The sequence below is a fragment of the Podarcis gaigeae genome, assembly GCF_964106915.1.
Source record: "Podarcis gaigeae genome assembly, chromosome: 15".
Classification (NCBI taxonomy): domain Eukaryota; kingdom Metazoa; phylum Chordata; class Lepidosauria; order Squamata; family Lacertidae; genus Podarcis; species Podarcis gaigeae.
This window is the reverse complement of record NC_139692.1, coordinates 16,333,492-16,350,679: the sequence shown is the minus strand read 5'-3', so window position 1 is coordinate 16,350,679 and position 17,188 is coordinate 16,333,492. Positions and strand designations below refer to the sequence as shown.

The window sequence follows — 17,188 nt, the reverse complement described above, 5'->3', positions numbered from 1 at the left end:
GGGATCATTAAGAAGGGAACCAAAAATAAAACTGTCAACATCGTAGGCAAATCTGTTATAGAAATCTGTGACATAATTGCACTTGGAACACTGTGTACAGTTCTAGTCATCTCATCTCAAAAGGGATATTGCAGAGTTGGAGAAGGACCAGAGAAGGGCAACCAAAACGATCAAGGAAAGCTTACAGCATTTGGGACCTTTTGGTTTAGAGGGAAGCCAGGTAAGGGGGCGGATATGACAGATGTGTATACAATTATGGACACAGCTACATTAGTAAAGAAACAATTTGAACGTGCTACAAACATGCAACACCAGATGGTGCCAGAGAGCAGGAGATTTTTATATAGTGATTTTCCATAGGGTTTTTTTTTAGTTTGTTATAATGATCTAATTTCTGACTTATTATAGCGGTTTTCCCCCCTGTGTATAGATCCACCCTATGTCTCATAGTACTAGAATTCAGAGCTGTCCAATGAAGCTGAAAGATTCTGGAGAGGAAATAACTTCTTAACAAGGCACATGCTTAAACTATTGAATTCGAAATTTCAAGATGTAGGGATGTTGGGTGGCTTTAAAAAATTAGGCGAATTTGTGGGGGAGGATAAGACTATCAATAGCTACTAGCCACAATGGCCATTTTCTCCCTCCACTCTCATAGGCCATATGCCTCTGAAGACCCCACCTAGGAATCTCAAGTAGGGAGAGCGCTGCTGTTGTACTCATGGCCTGCTTGTGGGCTTCCCATTGGAGCAGCTGGTTGGTCACTGTGAGAATAGGATGCTGGCCTTGATGGGTTCCCCTTGGCCTGATCCAGAAGCCAGGCTCCTCATATTCAGAGGGAGGCAGTGTTTTTGTGAAGGCAATCAAGATGGACTGAGCTCCCAGTTTTTCCTGATGCCAAAATGAAAGCATGACTCCAACAGCTGTCGGTGCAGCAAACCTCGTACTGGACTCAGTCTGGCCACAAACACAGGTTCAAAAGTCTTTTGGTATAAAATATTCCTTGATTTATTCCAAGCGGAGGGAAGGGGGGAGGAAGAGGGATTTGTACAGGGTGCAATAAATAGAAGGAGGAAGAGCTGCTGGGTGAGACTACCCCTTTGGCAGGCCTGGTGAGAGGACGGACAGCCTCAAGGCCACAGGATGCCCAGCTGAGGGCTCCTGCCAGACTGAGAAAAAGATGGAAAGCTAGACAGAGAGCTGTCTTTATCCTAGGTCTGGACCCAGCCTTTCTCTTCAATTGCTCCCTTTGTCAGTGCCAGGTCATGGGGAAACAAACTGCCTCTCCTGGGTTGCAAGAGCTTCCCCAAGCTCTGCCAAGAAAGATAGCAGGAAATGGAAAGGAACAGAGTAGTTGGCAAAGTGGATCTCAGGTGGATTTCAGCAGCAGCAGCAGCAGCAGCAGCAGCCATAAATTAACATCTTCCCCAGGGAGCCTTGTCCAACACTTTCTTGAGGGCCCCATCCTGTGGCTGTCCTCTTGCCTTTCCCATGTCCTCAGTGGAAGCTGCAGCAGGACTGGAAGGACGCCCTACACGCACGTTGCTCCAAGGGCGTGCATGTGTGCAGGACAGTTGCAGCCGGTCTGTTCTCAGGACTCTGTCTGGATGAAGAAAACCCACAGAGGAACCGCCTGGTGACCATCTGAGGCAGAGGCACCGCCATGACAGATCCCATTCCCCTGGCAGTGGGCAGCCTAACTCTGCCCACCCACTGCCATCCTGCCAGGACAGAAAATGGGTCCTACCCCAGAGGAAAAGCAACACTGACCCTGAGGATGGTGTAGATCCAGTTGAGGTAGGCTTGCACTTTGGTGTAGACGCCGGGGGTGCTCGGGCTTCCGCAGCCATGGCCCCAGCTGACAATGCCCACAATGTGCCACGGGCCCTGTCTGTGCACCAGTGGCCCTCCGCTGTCTCCCTGGGTGAGAAGGAAGACACAGGCTGCATAAATGTGGACAGGACTCAGCTGAATCCCAAATGGAAACACTAGGGATCAACAGCTCTGCATGTTGCGTCCTGCTCCTTGTTTGTCCCCCATGAAGGGCAACCAGCCATGCCTTGCCCTCTTTAACCCGCACCAGTCCCCTCTCCAAATGAAGCTCAACTTCAGCGTCATCGTTCTTAGAAAAAGGGAACTGATGATTCCCTGCTCCGCCCTCCCTCCTGCTGGGACTGCAGAGCTGGAGGAGGAGAGTTGCGGCCTTTGATCTTTCTGTGCCACTTACCTGGCAGGTGTCAGCTCTACCCCGATCACGGCCAGCGCAGAGCATCTTTTCGGTCACCTCCCCATGGTAGGCATCAGGTGCATTGCAGATGCGGCTGTCAATCAACTCCACCTGTGCCTCCTGTAGCTTCTTGGACAGTGTACCTAGCAAAAAAGCATGGTGGAGATGACTTCAAATTATGGGAGAGGCTGCAGTGGCCCCAAAGAATTCCCAGCCCATCTATATGTAAGGCTGGAGGGTTTGTTCCAAGCCAATTTCCTCATTCCAGTTGTTTGCTTTGCAGGTCTTTTCCCACCTGGCCTGGGAAGGCAGGGCTCTGACTCCAGCTACAAAAGCCGAGGCTGCTGAAGAGACTCTTGGGGTTTGGTTGGGGTTGTTTGCTATTGGTTTTTTGTATCTTTATTATAGATTTTGTTGTGATTTATGTGGAAATTGTTCCATTAGGTTGTGTATTTTTTAAGGTTTTATTTATTGCTTAGAGGGACGCAGGTGGCACTGTGGGTTAAACCACAGAGCCTAGGACTTGCCGATCAGAAGGTCGGCGGTTCGAATCCCCGTGAAGGGGTGAGCTCCCATTGCTCGGTCCCTGCTCCTGCCAACCTAGCAGTTCGAAAGCACGTAAAAGTGCAAGTAGATAAATAGGTACCGCTCCGGCGGGAAGGTAAACGGCATTTCCATGCGCTGCTCTGGTTCACCAGAAGCGGCTTAGTCATGCTGGCCACATGACCTGGAAGCTGTACGCCGGCTCCCTCGGCCAATAAAGCGAGATGAGCGCTGCAACCCCAGAGTCAGCCACGACTGGACCTAATGGTCAGGGGTCCCTTTACCTTTACTTATTTATTGCTTAAGACTAATTTTGCTATGTTGCAGCTATGTATTTCCTCCCCCTTCATTTTGTAAGCCGCCTTGATCATGGTTTGAAAGGTGGCATACAAATAAAATCAGAAAGCTGCTTGATATCGAGTCAGAGCACTGGTCCATCTTGCTCAGTACTGTCAACACTGACTGGCAGCAGCTCTCCTGGAGTTCAAGCAGGGGAACATGAACTTGGCACCTTCTGTACGCAAAGCAGATATTTTACCACTGAGCTATGCCCTGTCCCCAAGACTGGCAGGTACTCTTTGCTCTTTTAATGAAGGCATGTTCAAGGCTGCCCAAGCCAGACCTTTGTTGGGGTATGGGTACCTGTACCCACTTGCCTGCTCTTGGTTGGTCTCTGTAGGCCCCTGGGCTCTGTCTGCTGTCCTCAGGAGCTGCACCTTGTGGGAACAGCTTAGGAGTTCAAAGCCACAACAGGTCATCTCCCCATCTAGAGTCTGGCATCCTTGCTCAGTCCTAAGCAGGCTGCAGCAGAGACCAGAAGGCAGCTGGCCCGGCACTTGCAGGGCCATGGTGGGGAAGAAGATGAAAATGCCAAGGGAAAACTCACCATCCTGCTTGGTGGATCCCCAGCCTGTCACCCACAAGGGGGTTCCTGGGACGATTTCGTCATCAAAGAAAGGCAGGCAGATTGGCTTCACTGACCCTGCAGCAGAAAGAGGGAAGGAAGGCAGTTGGGCAATGTCTTGCCAAAGGCAAGGTGGCTCTTTTTATGAGATTCAGAAGCAATACAAACACAAGTGAGGGAGAAGATTAAAGATTTTATTCTAAACAGCAAGCAATATATACATCACGAAGCAAGCACTTCAATCTGCCACTGGGAAACCCCCAAGAAGTGAGCCCCAGGTAGTCTCAGGTTGCACGAGCTGCTGAGAGCTATGCCCCCAAACCATTCAATTTATAGATAGCTAAATTGTTAGCCTACATGCCTTGCCCGACTAGTTAGCGCAGATTATTAATTAGCTAGCCCCCTCTTCCAATACAGTGGTACCTCGGGTTAAGAACTTAATTTGTTCTGGGGATCTGTTCTTAACCTGAAACTGTTCTTAACTTGAAGCACCACTTTAGCTAATGGGGCCTCCTGCCGCTGCGCCGCCACTGCACAATTTCACGTTCCTCCAAACAATGTCTAACATCAAAGAAGGTCAGAAGGTACCCTGCTTTATCATTTCTTCCTTCCACCAGATTATACATTAAAGGTTGCTCTCAGCCATCAAAGAACTTTAACAAGAGATAGAGAAGGGAAGTAAACAGAGGCAGGAAGAGATGACCATGTCAGATCACTAAACTTGAAATTACAAATATCTTCCAGAAAAGGTTGCCCATACAGGCAAACAGCAAGTGCAGCATCTCAGCAGTGAACTCAAACCCATTTCTGAAATGGGCTTGGTTTGTCAGGAGCTACGAGTCCCTGGTCCAGCTAGAGGTCCCTAATTCCCCCCAGCTGGCAGTCTGAGAAGCCTCTCACCTGGGAGGTTCAAGGGGGTTTGCAGCTTGACCAATGCAATGTCCTCATCTTTGGGGAACATGTACTTGACGTCAATGACGAAGACCTTCTCCACAGGGACAGTAGTGGCATTTGAGAAGATTTCTGAGCCACCTTTCACCTGCCAGTACTTTGTCACCAGGTTGGTCCTGAGAATGGAAAGAGGCTCACCTGTTTGCTCTTCCCCTTCAGTGGCAAGACATATACATGCCACAAAGGGGCCCAACTGGCCAGAAAAGTAGCCCAAACTGGCTCAACCTACTGATGAGCCTCTATGCTGACAATGATGAGCCTGACTGCTCTCCAATGTCTGCAGTCCAAGCTCCTGTTAAAGGCACAGGAGCATGAGCTAATAAAAAAGATGGCAACCCTAGTCTTGAACCAGGCCTGGTGAAAGTGGGCCTGGTGGTGTTTCTGGTTGAAGTCTCCTGCTTTGGGAGAGCAGAGGACTTCTGCTCCTTCCTGGGACTGCCTTGCAGCCTCTGCTGTGTCTAGACGCATTTCCCTCCAGGATTGATGGGAATCAGATCAATTCTTGCTAGGCCCTAATCTGGCACTCACTGACTCACCGGAAACAGTGTGCTGCTGTCAGAACCCACTGGGGGTCGATGATGCTCCCTCCACAGAAATGCTGCCCCTTGTGCTGCAGGCTGGCCTGCCATGGCCATGTCTTGATGGAAGCTGGACCACCACCCACGACGCGCGGCGACTTCGAGTTATGGCCACAACCTACACCCAAAGGGTAGGCAAATCAGGTTCTCAGTTCATCATATGATGTTACCTTAGGAGTCTGGTTCAAAGGGACAAGCTGGGTGTGGAGCGGGACAGAAGATAATGCTGCAGTCGTGAGTCCTTCTCTGCAAAGCTAAGGATAACTGCAGGCTCACAGAAAGCCCAGCACTGTCAGTTGTCTTTTTGAGAGACAGGTTTAAAAGGTCTAAGGGTTCTGGGCTGCCTGCTAGTCTGTCCCCACACCCAACAGCCCAGGCTACAGAAATTAATCTGCTTAGGTTCTTCCTTCATGCATGATGCTGAGCCCAGACATACAACACTTGGCAAAACACTTGAACCTTCTTGCTAGAAGACAGGATTTGGGCTCCTGACCTGCCTCCTGAAAGAGCAACATGTGTTTTTTTAAAATAAAAGTATTTATGAATTTTCCAAAAATACTATACAGTCAATCAAACAGTTCCAAAATATTGTCTCTTCTTGATCGACTTCCCTTCCACTCTTCCATGGTTTCCTCAAGTTATCAATTGCTGTTGCATATTATAATTATTCTAATCCTTCTTTCATCCATCTTATTCTCAAAGTAGCTTTTAGTGCTGAGCTGGCAAACCAGCTAGCATTTTAACATATTTGCAATATTAAAAAAAAAGTAATCTACAAAAGGTTTCAAATCCTCTTTAAAGGCTGTCTCATCTTGTTCCCTAATTGTACCAGTTAAGCTTGCTAATTTAGCATACTCCATCAATTTCATCTGCCACTCCTCATTTGTAGGCGCTGCATCATCCTGCCAGTTTTGGGCACATAGTACACTCACCACAATAGTTGCATGCAAAAGTAAGTTTCTTTGGTTCTTGAAAGGGTAACAGGTTAAGCCACAAGGCAGGAGCTTGCTTGGAGGTGGAAATTCAGCACCAACATTCACACCAGTCAAGTCACTAACAAGCACGTGCCCTGCCTTGCTGGGGTGAAAGTTGCTCCAGCTCCAACCTGAATAGTGCCCTCATGGACCCAAACCCTGGCTCCCGGGCCTTCAGATGGGTTTTCTCTGCTGGCAACAGCCCAAGTCCAGGCAGGTCAATGTTACTGCTGCTCTGTAGTCAGCACTAAGAGCACGCACATACTCACTTGAACAGGAGAGAGAGATGATGGAGCCAGAGGGGCATTGCCTGTAAGAGAGAAACCTGGTCAGAAACTGCTGCCAAGTGCTCACGGGTTAGGAGACAGGTATGAGAAAAACACGGCCTGCTATACTCACCCTAGGAGTCAACGTGGGCATGGCTCAGGCTTTGCAGTGAAGCAGTACAGAGCCTCTTTGAGTCTTGCATAGGATTCAGTGGGAATAGAGGTGTACCTAGGCTCCCTTGGTGCCCTCCCTCCTTTGCGCAAAGAGCTGGGTGCTCCAGTCACACTTCACATAGTGGCTGGCTAGGGAGGGGGCCCCACATGGCTGCTGCAATGGCCCACGCCAACAACCAGATTCCTTTGTTGAGGTGCCCATAGCCGGTACACCTTGGCTAGCCACAGAGAGCAGTGAAGGAGCAGCCCAGGAAGCATACAGGTGGGCAGGCAGGCTCCTAGCCACTCAAAGCCAGAGTGGAGAAGCACAATTTTTGCACCTCCTTGGGCCTGCACCCTTGGCCAACCAACCTGGCCAACCCGTGGGTACATATGCCCACCACTCCTCCTTCTGACTATCAGACAAAATTGGCCAGTTTGGGTCTCTTCTGTGGGATGTAGCATCACTGAAGCAGTCAAACATAACATTTCCTGATTCCTAGAGTGGACACACAGGGGACTTCCTGTCATACCTGCTCTGGAGGCTCCTCCCCTGTGTGTGCCTAGGTAGATATGCATGACCCTAGCAGACCCTACAAAAGGGTGAGCCACGCAGCCATCTTCCTCTCTCTCTTGGTCTCTTTTGCTCTTTTGCCATCTTCCTCTATTCTGGCTCTTAGCCAGCAGCACATAGCTCATCCTTAAAGAGAGTGGAAGCCACAGGGTAGAAAGTCTGAGGCCAAGCTCAGATTTCTTTTCTTTTCTTTTTGACATTTGCTCCAAATGAGCTCCAGAAAGCAAGTTTTCACAAGGAAAGCTCTAGGGCAAAAAAAGTAGGAAAAAACCACTCAGACACCGAGCTTTAAAGCATGGACCTGTGTCTGGATAGAGCAGGGCAAAAGGTTAAGTATGGATAAACCCTCTTGTCATATTAACAGCAAGAGAGAGAGTCCCATGCAGATGGATCCAGGGGTTGCGGGGAGGGCTCCGAGCAAACCTGTCATTTGTTGGGCCTTCTCTTCCATCTAGTGGCAGGCAGCTGTGCTCCAGTGTGTGCCAAGCAGCTGGATCCGGCCACCACAGTCATTTTGGACAGGGCCCTGGCATGACGCTGTGTTAGGGGTGTTGTAGGAAATCTAAACTGCTCCTTCCTCATAGCAGGAAAGCAGTAGTCCCCCCCCACCTGCTGAGCCTCACTCACCTTTCCGAATCTGTCCAGCGGAGTTCTCCACCCTGGAGAGTCACCTGCCTGAGGAGCTGCCCCTGCTGCATATCACCAGCCGCCACAGGGCTAAAGGTGGGGACACTGCAAAAGACGGAAGGTGTTTGGCAACAGGGACATCTGAATGCAGGTATACAACCCCATGCCAAAGTGGAAGCATTTTTTCCATGGGCAAAACAGACACCAAGAGCTGGCCGGCCAGCCCTCTCTCCTGCATTGGAGTCTAATGTGCTGACCCACACTTTGGGGGGCTGCAGTCATGTGAATAAAGCATCATGCATTTCTAGGAAGGGCCTTAAGGTTCTGCTGCTCTGTCAGAAATCTTTCCCTCCCAAGATACCGAGAAGGATCCCGTGAACCCAGTGGAGAGGAAACACCCTCCTCTCTTGGTTGGCCTGGCCTGGGACATTGACTTGAAAGAAGATCCTTGAGCCAGGATACTCATACTGGTGAGAGAAATGCACTTTGCATGTGCTCAGAAGCACTTTGTCTTAGGTCCTGGGTCTGAGATCTGGGAAGCCAGCTCCCCTCCAAAAGTGTCAGGTGCCTGACCTGATGACACTCTGCTATTGCAATCAGCTCTAACCTGAGACCTCACTTGATTCCTGTCTATATTTCCCAGTTTAGCAAGGACAATCATTGAATTATTTTCCTTGTTCCTGTTGAATCATTGTCTCTATTTTGCCATTTTGGAGAGATCTTGGGGAGCCTCTTGATGGGCCTTTATTTAACCCCATGGACCACTTAAGCAGAGAGCAGCAGCTGCCCCTTGATTTAAGCTGGACCAGGCTTGCATAAAGGCACCTGATGGGCATCCAGTAGTTGCCAACTCCCCCCCCACCTGGCCAGCAGGTACCCTTGCACAGCGCAGGCTGTCTGCACTGTCAGCTGGGTGCACCTGGGTTGTGCAATGATTCTCTAAGTTGTGGCTGAAGAACTGACTATCAGTCATGCTGGCTGTGGCTGATGGGACTTGGAGTACAGAAATAGTTGGAGTGGCACTTGCTGTAATCTGGGGTTTCCCAAACTTGGGTCTCCAGCTGTTTTTTGGACCGCAACTCCCACCATCCCTAGCTCGCTGGAAGAGTGGTCAGGAATGATGGGAACTGCCAACCAAAATCAGCAGGAGACCCAAGTTTGGGAAACCCTGTAATCCTTCCTGGGAGTCTCAGTGCGGGATCCTCTGTAGGAATACTTGCGAACAGGGATAGTAAACATGGGAGTGACTTCCAAGGAAACCCATCACAAGCTCTGCCCTCGAAGCTCCTGTGGGGGAGGCAGATGAGTGGGTCCCCTACAAGTGATTCACAAGCGGCAAGTGCAGCCACGGTTGAGGGGGAAGCAGGCCGCCCATGGGAGCCGGCGCTGATGCCACCGGGACGTAGATGCGCAAGTATTTCAAGGCGAGTGGCCCTCCAGGCTGTGGCTGTGGCGATGCAGTCTCCCTCTGCTTTGACATGGGGGTCCCGGCAGCTGCTTTCACCCTGTTTTGGCATCAGACTGCCCCCCCCCACTTACCTGCTGTAGCCCATCTGCTTGCAGGCAGCCGTGGCCATGGTGATGTCAAAGGCGTCGTCATGGCAAGCCCAGGCCCAGCGGCCCGACTCTCTGTCTCGCACTTGCAGGCTGGACCTGTCGCGGGAGAGACGGACTGTGGAGAGAGAAGCAGAGGCCCCGGCAGCCATTGGTTTCCTTCAGCGGCAGACCCTGGCTGGCTGGCTGGCTGCCTCTTTCTGGTGTGACCCGTGTGTGACATATGAGAGTGCTGGAGGTGAAATAGTTAAACAGGTTACCCAATCAGAACCCAGGGGGGTGGAGTTAGAGGGACTATAAAACCAGCTCTGGGAAGGGTGAAGAGAGGGAGTTCATTGGGAGTTGGGTGGTTGGTTGGAGTGTGAGTGAATTGGGATAGAGTCTGGGGGTAGGTTGAGTTAGTGTAGTGAAATAATAAGCTGAGTCTGGAACAGTTAGGAGCTAGGAAGACCAGTGAATATCTGAGAGGTGGTTTAGTGAGTGAGAGCAGGTAGCAGAAGTTATAGGCTAGGTAGGCACCCCATGATTGTAATTGACTGAGACCATTTATGAAACCACACGCTTGTTAAACTGCAATAAATAAACAGAAGTTTATGTTCTAATCTAACCCTGACTGGACTCAGGATTTTACCAGGTGGGGGCCTGGGTGTTGGCAGTGAAAAATAAAGTGGTGGCACAGGGATCAATAGATGGTGAAATGTCCGGGGACCCTGTGTGATCGCCACACCCAGGACTCACCTCCCACGATGGTGCCATCGGGCATCTGCTGCACGCAGCCGATCTCGTCTTCCCCCCAGGCACAATCCACGCTCCCGTCACACTGGAGGTTGAGGGGGATAAACTTGTAGGTTTGGCTGCAGAAGAAGTAGTAGGATTCCACTGCTATCTTAACTAGGAGGAGAGAGAGAGAGAGAGAGCCAGGGTCACTTCTGGGGTTCTCTGGACGGTCCAGCCCCAGGCAAGCCGCCAGCTGTAGCCACGTGAGATTCTTGTGAGCATCAGGCCTGGTGAAGCTGCCTGGCTTCCTTCGGGGGGCCCCTGGCATGCCATAGAATCATAGAATCCTAGAGTTGGAAGGGACCCCAACGGTCATCTAGCCCAACCCCCCTGCAAAGCATCAATGGGTCCGGAGTGGGAATGCTTCTTCTTATGCACCTTGTGGAAGAGGAAAACAAGTGGGAAGGGGGGCAGGAGGATGGTATGAGCTGGCAGTACCGCTGCACCCACACAGCATGAGGGTCTCTTACTGAGGAAGATGGCAGTGATGAGAATCCCGATGCACAGGATGGCGGCAATGACAGGGATGCCAATGCGTATGAAGGCTTCCTTCCTGGTCAAAGCCTTGTCCGTGAGTGAAGACTCTGTGAACATAGAGAGAGCTGTTTGGTGGGGTGGGCATGCTGTGAGTCTCCTTCACAGGCCGTTTCCAGAGCTTGCTTTGTGCAGGAAATGAGCAGCCAAATCAGTACAAATCTGAGGTTCTGCCCCTCCCCCCACTAACAAAAACATGTCCCTTCCTTACAAAAATCCTGACTACACCCATGAGCCAGTCCTAACAAATGCATATTCTTGCTAATAATAATAACAGCAACAACTTATTATTTGTACCCTGCCCATCTGGCTGGGTTTCCCCAGCCACTCTGGGCAGCTTCCAACAAAGATTAAAAATACATCATGAGAAGGGGCTATCATCACAGAGCTGTATTGCTGATAGGCAGATGATCAGGCCATAGAAACATAATTGGTAGAGAGGGCTCTGTGTGATGTCATTTCCCCTCTTCTCCTGGAGAGGAAGTAGTAGTAGTTCCTGTCCCCTCCCCCCCGGAAACAAGCACGAAGGTAGACATTCCTCTGTTCGTTCCACTTCAGGCATATGCTTGAAGCTGGTTATACTGTAAATATAAACATTTTCCCCGAAAGGTTTTTATTGCTACTGTTGCTGGACCAATACATGATTGTTTCCAGAGTATTATGAGAGAAGGAGAAAATGTTCTGTCCAGCCACTTTACCCACACGATATAATTTTATGCATCCTCATGTTCCCACTCCCCGCCCCATGCCACTTACTTATCTTTTTTTCTAAATCAAAAAGCCCCAAATGTTGTAGTCTTTCCTTACAGGATGCCTTTAAAAGAGGATTAAACAAATTCAGAGGAAGGAGGCTGTCAATAATTACTAGCCACAATGGCTATTCTCTGCCTTCACTGTCGTAATCACCAGTCACATAAAGCTGAATGTTGGAAGATTCAAGACTGGCACCAACTTGCTATGCTGGATAAAGTGGGTCTTTACCACAAGTGTCTGCTTTGTATAGTTTTAAATTTAGTTGCTGTTTTTGTGCTTTTAACTATTTTTGGTGTGCATCGCCTTGAGACAGTTGTTCAGAAGGCAATGAATAAATCAGGGATCGTTGCCACCATAGTTCTAGTGTTGCCTTCACATCCAGAAGCAGTCTGCCTTGGGATTACCCACTCTTGGGGGGCCACATTGGGGCAGGGCTCTTGTGTGCATGTTCTGTCCTGCTTGAAGGCTTCCCAGAGGCATCCTGGTCGACTCCTTTGTGAAAGAGGATGCTGGTCCGATTCAATGGGTCTACTCTGTTCTTACCTCTGCTGTTGAGTGGCTGCTCAGTGTCCTTATCCTAAAAAGCAAAAGGAGATGTTATCATCAGGATGGGGAAGGCAGCAAAGCCCTGGGAGCAAAACAGGGAGGACCCCTCCCCCACCATGCCACACTGGCACACCTTCCATCGTGGAAGTATGGCTCACTGATGAGAAGCAATCCAAGGTATTTATTTAGATAGAGAGGCACTGTGGTGTGGTGGTTAGAGTCAGCGTTCGAAATTAACCAGGCGCCAGGAGCATTTTGCACCTGGCTTTTGACCACTTGTGACCAAGTGAAGATGCCCGAGCACCAGGATGGCACCTGACACCTCCAGCATCTGGAGGTGCATGCCTGGAGATGATGGATTCTGGACTGTTTTTACACACTAATACCCCATCCTGTAGAATTCTATTCATTATATTTTATTTGTACAATTGGAATGAATTTCTGGAACCAAAATGCTTTTTCTGTGCAGCCTGAGCAGGAGCAGTCACTGTTAAGAAAAGAGGTAGGAACTGGCAGATATATATGTGAGCTGCCCCTGGATCAAGTGATTTGTCTTCTTTAAGTTCTCAAAGCTCTTAATCTAGCTCAAGGTTGTCATCTGATCTAGCCAGATGTTTAACCAGATGTTAAATCTATCTAGCCAGATGTTTAACCCATCATTTGAAAAATAAGACATTAGAGTCGTACTGGACATTCCGTTTTGGCAAATGTAACCTTCATTTAAGGAGCCATTTGGTGTCTAACTTAAACATGTGAGTTTCTAACTGGTTAGAGCGACAGACAAGAACTGGGAAGACCTAGGGAGCGATATCCTACCCACCTCTGAAGCTCACCGATTGAACTTGGTCAAATCACTCAGGCTAGCCTACCACACAGGGTTGTTAAGCTAAAATAGGTGATGGGGGGTAGAGAACAGTGCACAAGGCTTTGTCCTTGAACTCTCTGGAGGAAGATCTTTATTATACAACTGTAATAAATAAATAAACGGCACACTGGAAGAAGCAGCTTGGTTTGCTCTAAGTTTGGTGGGAATGCATTATATCTCTAACACTGACATACATAAGCTGTGCAGTGCATGTTCCCTGGAAACAGACTAAATCTCAGCTAAGGGGACATTACTCCAGGGAAAGACCTCAATTTTCCACCTTGGAACCCAAGCCCACATCGATTCAGCAGGCAATTCCTTTGTGACAGCCATGCTCTGACGTTGTTTTGGCCTGGGAGGTTCAGTCTCCTGCTTCTTTCCACCATGTCCTCTTGTTGCCTGAGCAGCAGGGAGGAAGAGGAGGGAGGGAGGGAGCGGGGAGTCTCAGGAGGCAAAAGTCCTCCTGAGGAAAGCAGGCTGGGTTGCTGCTAGGAGACTGCCAACTTACTCTTGGCAGCCTGCACCGAGACAGAAAGCACCTGAGCTCTGCATGAAGACGCTGGAAGGAAGCCCTCTGCTTTGTGAGAAGCCAGCCCCTCTGCTTCTAACCAAGGGCCCAGCCAGATCCTGCTTGGCTTCGCCTTAGGTTGGCATCTTTGACAATGATGCCAAGAGACTCTCCATTGCTGCTGCAGTGGAAACCATCACCAGATCAGTTGCTTTAATGCCTCTTTTGCTTCCGAGCAAGAGCATTTATTTACCTGCAGGGGCAACTCTTGGATCTTGCAATGACAGGTAAGGCCTGGGTTGATATGAAATGGGCATTGGAGGTGCAATCCTCTCCACCCCCTAGTATCTGAAAACAATCTAGGTCCAGTTCAATGTGACTTTTCACCTAGGGTTGCCACCAAAACCACCTTGGTTGCTCTGGTGAACCAACGGCTGCTGAGAGCAAGGGGGTATGTGGTCCAGTGACTTCTCTTGACCCTTTCAGTGACTTTCAATACTACCTCTCTTAGTGTCCTTCTGAGCCAGCTGTCAGGACTGGGAATTGGGGATGCTGAAACCCAGTAAGGCTGGCTGTGACAGTGGTTCAAGGAGGTTGAACCAATGGGCTGAATGAGGGCTAATAAACTGAGTCCCAGTCCAGGCAGGATGGGGTGCTGTTGTGGGTAGGTAGTTCAGCTGACGGGAGGTGGTAGTGAGTGTTCTGGATGGGTTTGCATTCCCTCTTAAGGATCAAGGTCAGAGCCTATGGATGATCTGGCCTCTTCTTTAGAGGCTCAAGTGGCCACAGTGGCACGAAGCACCTTTTTCTACCTGTCACCCTCCCAGGTGGAGAAAACCTTCACACAGCAATCTTTGCCTTGGTCATTTCCACTAACTACAGCCCATGAACACTCCCAGAAACGTCATCTGCTTCAGAACAAGGAGTCAGAATACTGATTTGAACTGAGAAGCTAAGATACATATTTTTTAAATGGCAATTTATTGATTTTCAGATGGCCTAGACAAAAGAAAACATTAACTTTTAACAAATGAACTGACCAGCTAGGATATATTTTGCCAGTACTGTACAGAACTTTCCCCCCTTGGCTCCTTTGTTTCTCAACACAGTTCAAAGAGCTGGCTGACTAGTGACTATATAGCACAGGATCAGGGCATCTCAAGGGGCTCCTGCGCCCAAATGAACCTGCCCACTTTGACTGGTAGGCAGGCTGGAGCAGGGTCTTTTTGGTGATGTCACCCCCTGGTTGTTTAATGCTCTCCTCAGGGGCCCCTCTTGTCATCAGAGCTCCACTAGCCTTGAGGTGCAGAGTGGTGGCTTCTTGCTTGGTTTTGTTTTTGAATTGAGATAGTTTTAAAATGTTTTTTGCCATGTTGGAAGATTTATCTTGAAAGGTCTTCCTTTGGTGTTGGGCAAATGGAACAACTAGGCAATCTGTTGGTGCATGGCTTACATTGCTCCTAGCAGCCTCCTTTCCTGAAACGACAGAGGTGATATTGGATGTGGGTTGTTGTGATTCTCAGGACTACTAGTACAAGGGGTTCCAGTGTCTACTCTGAACCTCCTAATTTCAGGATTGCAGTTCAGCACTGCATGGTCTCCATGGCAGTCATGGGGTTGTCCAGTGATGCCTTTGGCTTGACACATATGGCTGGTCACCCTCTGGAACTGATAGCTTGAGGGTACTCTTGGATCCAACATTACCATTGGAGGCCTTGGGGGGGGGAAGAGTGCTTTCTAACAAATTTGACTGGTGGCACAGCTGCAAACTTGTCTGGACACAGATAGCTTTGCTTCAATTGCCTAGGCTCTGTTAACCTATAGGCTGGATTGCGGCAATTTGTTATACGTGGGGCTGCCTTTGAAGATGGCTTGGGAACTTTACTTATGGCAGAATGCGGCTGCCAGAATGTTACTGGAAACAGGAAAGTGTGAACTTGTACAGTGGTACCTCGGTTTAAGAACAGTCCTGTTTATGAATGATTCGGTTTATGAACTCCGCAAAACCGAAAGTAGTGTCCCAATTTGCGAACTTTACCTCAGTCTAAGAACATAATCTGAACGGTGGAAGGGCACCAGTGGCGGGATGCCTCATTAGGGAAAGCGTGCCTTGGTTTAAGAACGGTTTCAGTTTAAGAATGGACTTCTGGAACGGATTAAGTTCGTAAACCGAGGTACCACTGTAGTACTGATTCTCACTCAGTTGCATTCGCAGTCATTGGGTTTTGGGTTAAATGGCAAGTGCTGTTTCTGACCTTTAAAGCCCTATACAGCTCAGGGCCTCAATTCCTCAAGGGCTGCCCCATATGAGACTGCCTGCTGTGTTCATCACCTGAGGCACTTTTCCATGCACCTCCAAAACAAGCACTAAGGGTGTGTGTGGAACTAGTGAATGGTCCTTCTTTATAATTGTGCCCCATCTGTGGAAGACTCTCCTCAGGGAGGCACACCTGGCATAAACCTTACTATTAGTTCAGCACCTGGTAAAAACATTTTAATCTCCTAGGCAAATTAACAGATATAATGATATTGTAACAACCACTTAAGTTGGGCTTTAGTGTGTGTTTTTATTATTGCTCATATGTTGATAGTGTGCATTTTAATACACTTTATAATGCTTTACTGTATCAGGTAAGCGCACACAGAATATCATATATAAAAATTTGTTTGGGACTTCTTTTTAGTATAAGATGATATACAGGTTTAATAAAATGAATTACATCTATGGTCATCTTTAAACAAACAAACAAACAACAGAGGCTAGCTGTGGTGAGATCTTAGTTTACATGGGAGCTACTAACCAGGAGAGTGGCTTAGCTCCTTCTAGCAATTAATTAGCTGTTAACAGGTTCATGATACAGATTTGCATATGCAAATGTCTATTTGTCTTTGCAAAAATTTCAGGGCAAAATTAATTCTTCTTGTCATGGCTTATTCTGATGCCAACAGGGTCTTCTGGGCCCAATGTATCAATTTCCCCTGGGCAAGTGAAGATGCCAGGTTACTTAGAGGGGGAGTCTCATTGACATCGCCAGTAACAGGACATCAAGTCCCCCTGAAAGCAAAGTGTAAAAACATTAAATAATGCATTTTAAAAATTGGGAGAGGGTCAAGGGGTCTGTGGCCAAGTGTGAAAACACCCTGGCCCACACCTGAATGCGTCTGTTTTGCTGTTGGGTTTCCCAAGGTGAGTATTTGCTTGGTTGTTGGACTAGATGGGGCCCCTCTGGTATGGTCCAGCTGCAGCCAGGCTGTCTTCTGATGTTCTTTTACAGATTGGCAAAAGTCAACTCAAAATCTGAAGCTCCATGGAATCTGAACTTTTCCCTTCTGGTCTATGGAATAGGCTAACCCAATGAGAACATGTGTGTTTGTGTTCTGGCTGACTTTTTGCAGAGGAAGGACTCCACTGCTGGGCTCCAAATTAGCATCTCATCTCCGCCGATATTTGGGGAGAAAAGAGAGGGTGGGGAAGAAATATTAAAGTGCACCCTCTGATAGAAACACTGTCCAGCTTTCTTAATCTGTAGTTGCCACACAAGTTGAGCGGGACTCAGACGGGGGAGAGAGAGGAGAAGAGATCTCCTCCCCTGTCTTCCTTTCCACCAGAGCAGATGTTGCAAAAGTAGAAGGCTTTTGCTACCATCTGCTGGCTGCCTGGTGTGGCATTCGCTTGCACAAGGGATGACTCCGTTAGCATGGAGTGGATGGAGGCAGGTGGAAAGTGAAAAAAAAGGTACAACTCTTGGTGAGGAGGAAAGAGACTGGCTCACCTCCTTGGCTGCTTAGATGGTGCCAGGTGGTATGGCTTCCAATGGAAGGAAGTATGAATGATTAACTTAGAGAAAGCTGCA

The 17,188-nt window shown here is 48.8% G+C and overlaps 2 protein-coding genes across 3 annotated transcripts in view; one reads left to right on the top strand and one right to left on the bottom strand.

Moving 5' to 3' along the window:
- Positions 1-419: 419 nt before the first annotated feature.
- TMPRSS4 (transmembrane serine protease 4) overlaps positions 420-17,188 on the bottom strand; it is a 20,433-nt gene continuing 3,664 nt past the window's right edge. The window contains exons 2-13 of one of the 2 annotated variants that reach the window (XM_083714231.1): positions 11,959-11,992; positions 10,599-10,712; positions 10,090-10,242; positions 9,337-9,469; positions 7,798-7,902; positions 6,447-6,487; positions 5,162-5,321; positions 4,575-4,741; positions 3,657-3,752; positions 2,228-2,370; positions 1,771-1,920; positions 420-1,603 (exon numbers count right to left, since the gene is read on the bottom strand). In XM_083714231.1, coding sequence (XP_083570357.1) covers positions 1,592-1,603; positions 1,771-1,920; positions 2,228-2,370; positions 3,657-3,752; positions 4,575-4,741; positions 5,162-5,321; positions 6,447-6,487; positions 7,798-7,902; positions 9,337-9,469; positions 10,090-10,242; positions 10,599-10,712; positions 11,959-11,992 — 1,308 coding nt within the window. In that variant the 3' untranslated portion in view covers positions 420-1,591. The other variant, XM_083714230.1, reaches the window with a different exon arrangement.
- The window catches only part of SMIM35 (small integral membrane protein 35), a 23,260-nt gene continuing 19,453 nt past the window's right edge, over positions 13,382-17,188 (top strand). Inside the window, exon 1 of the mRNA XM_083714237.1 lies at positions 13,382-13,621. Coding sequence (XP_083570363.1) covers positions 13,615-13,621 — 7 coding nt within the window. The 5' untranslated portion in view covers positions 13,382-13,614. The remainder of the gene's footprint in view (positions 13,622-17,188) is intronic.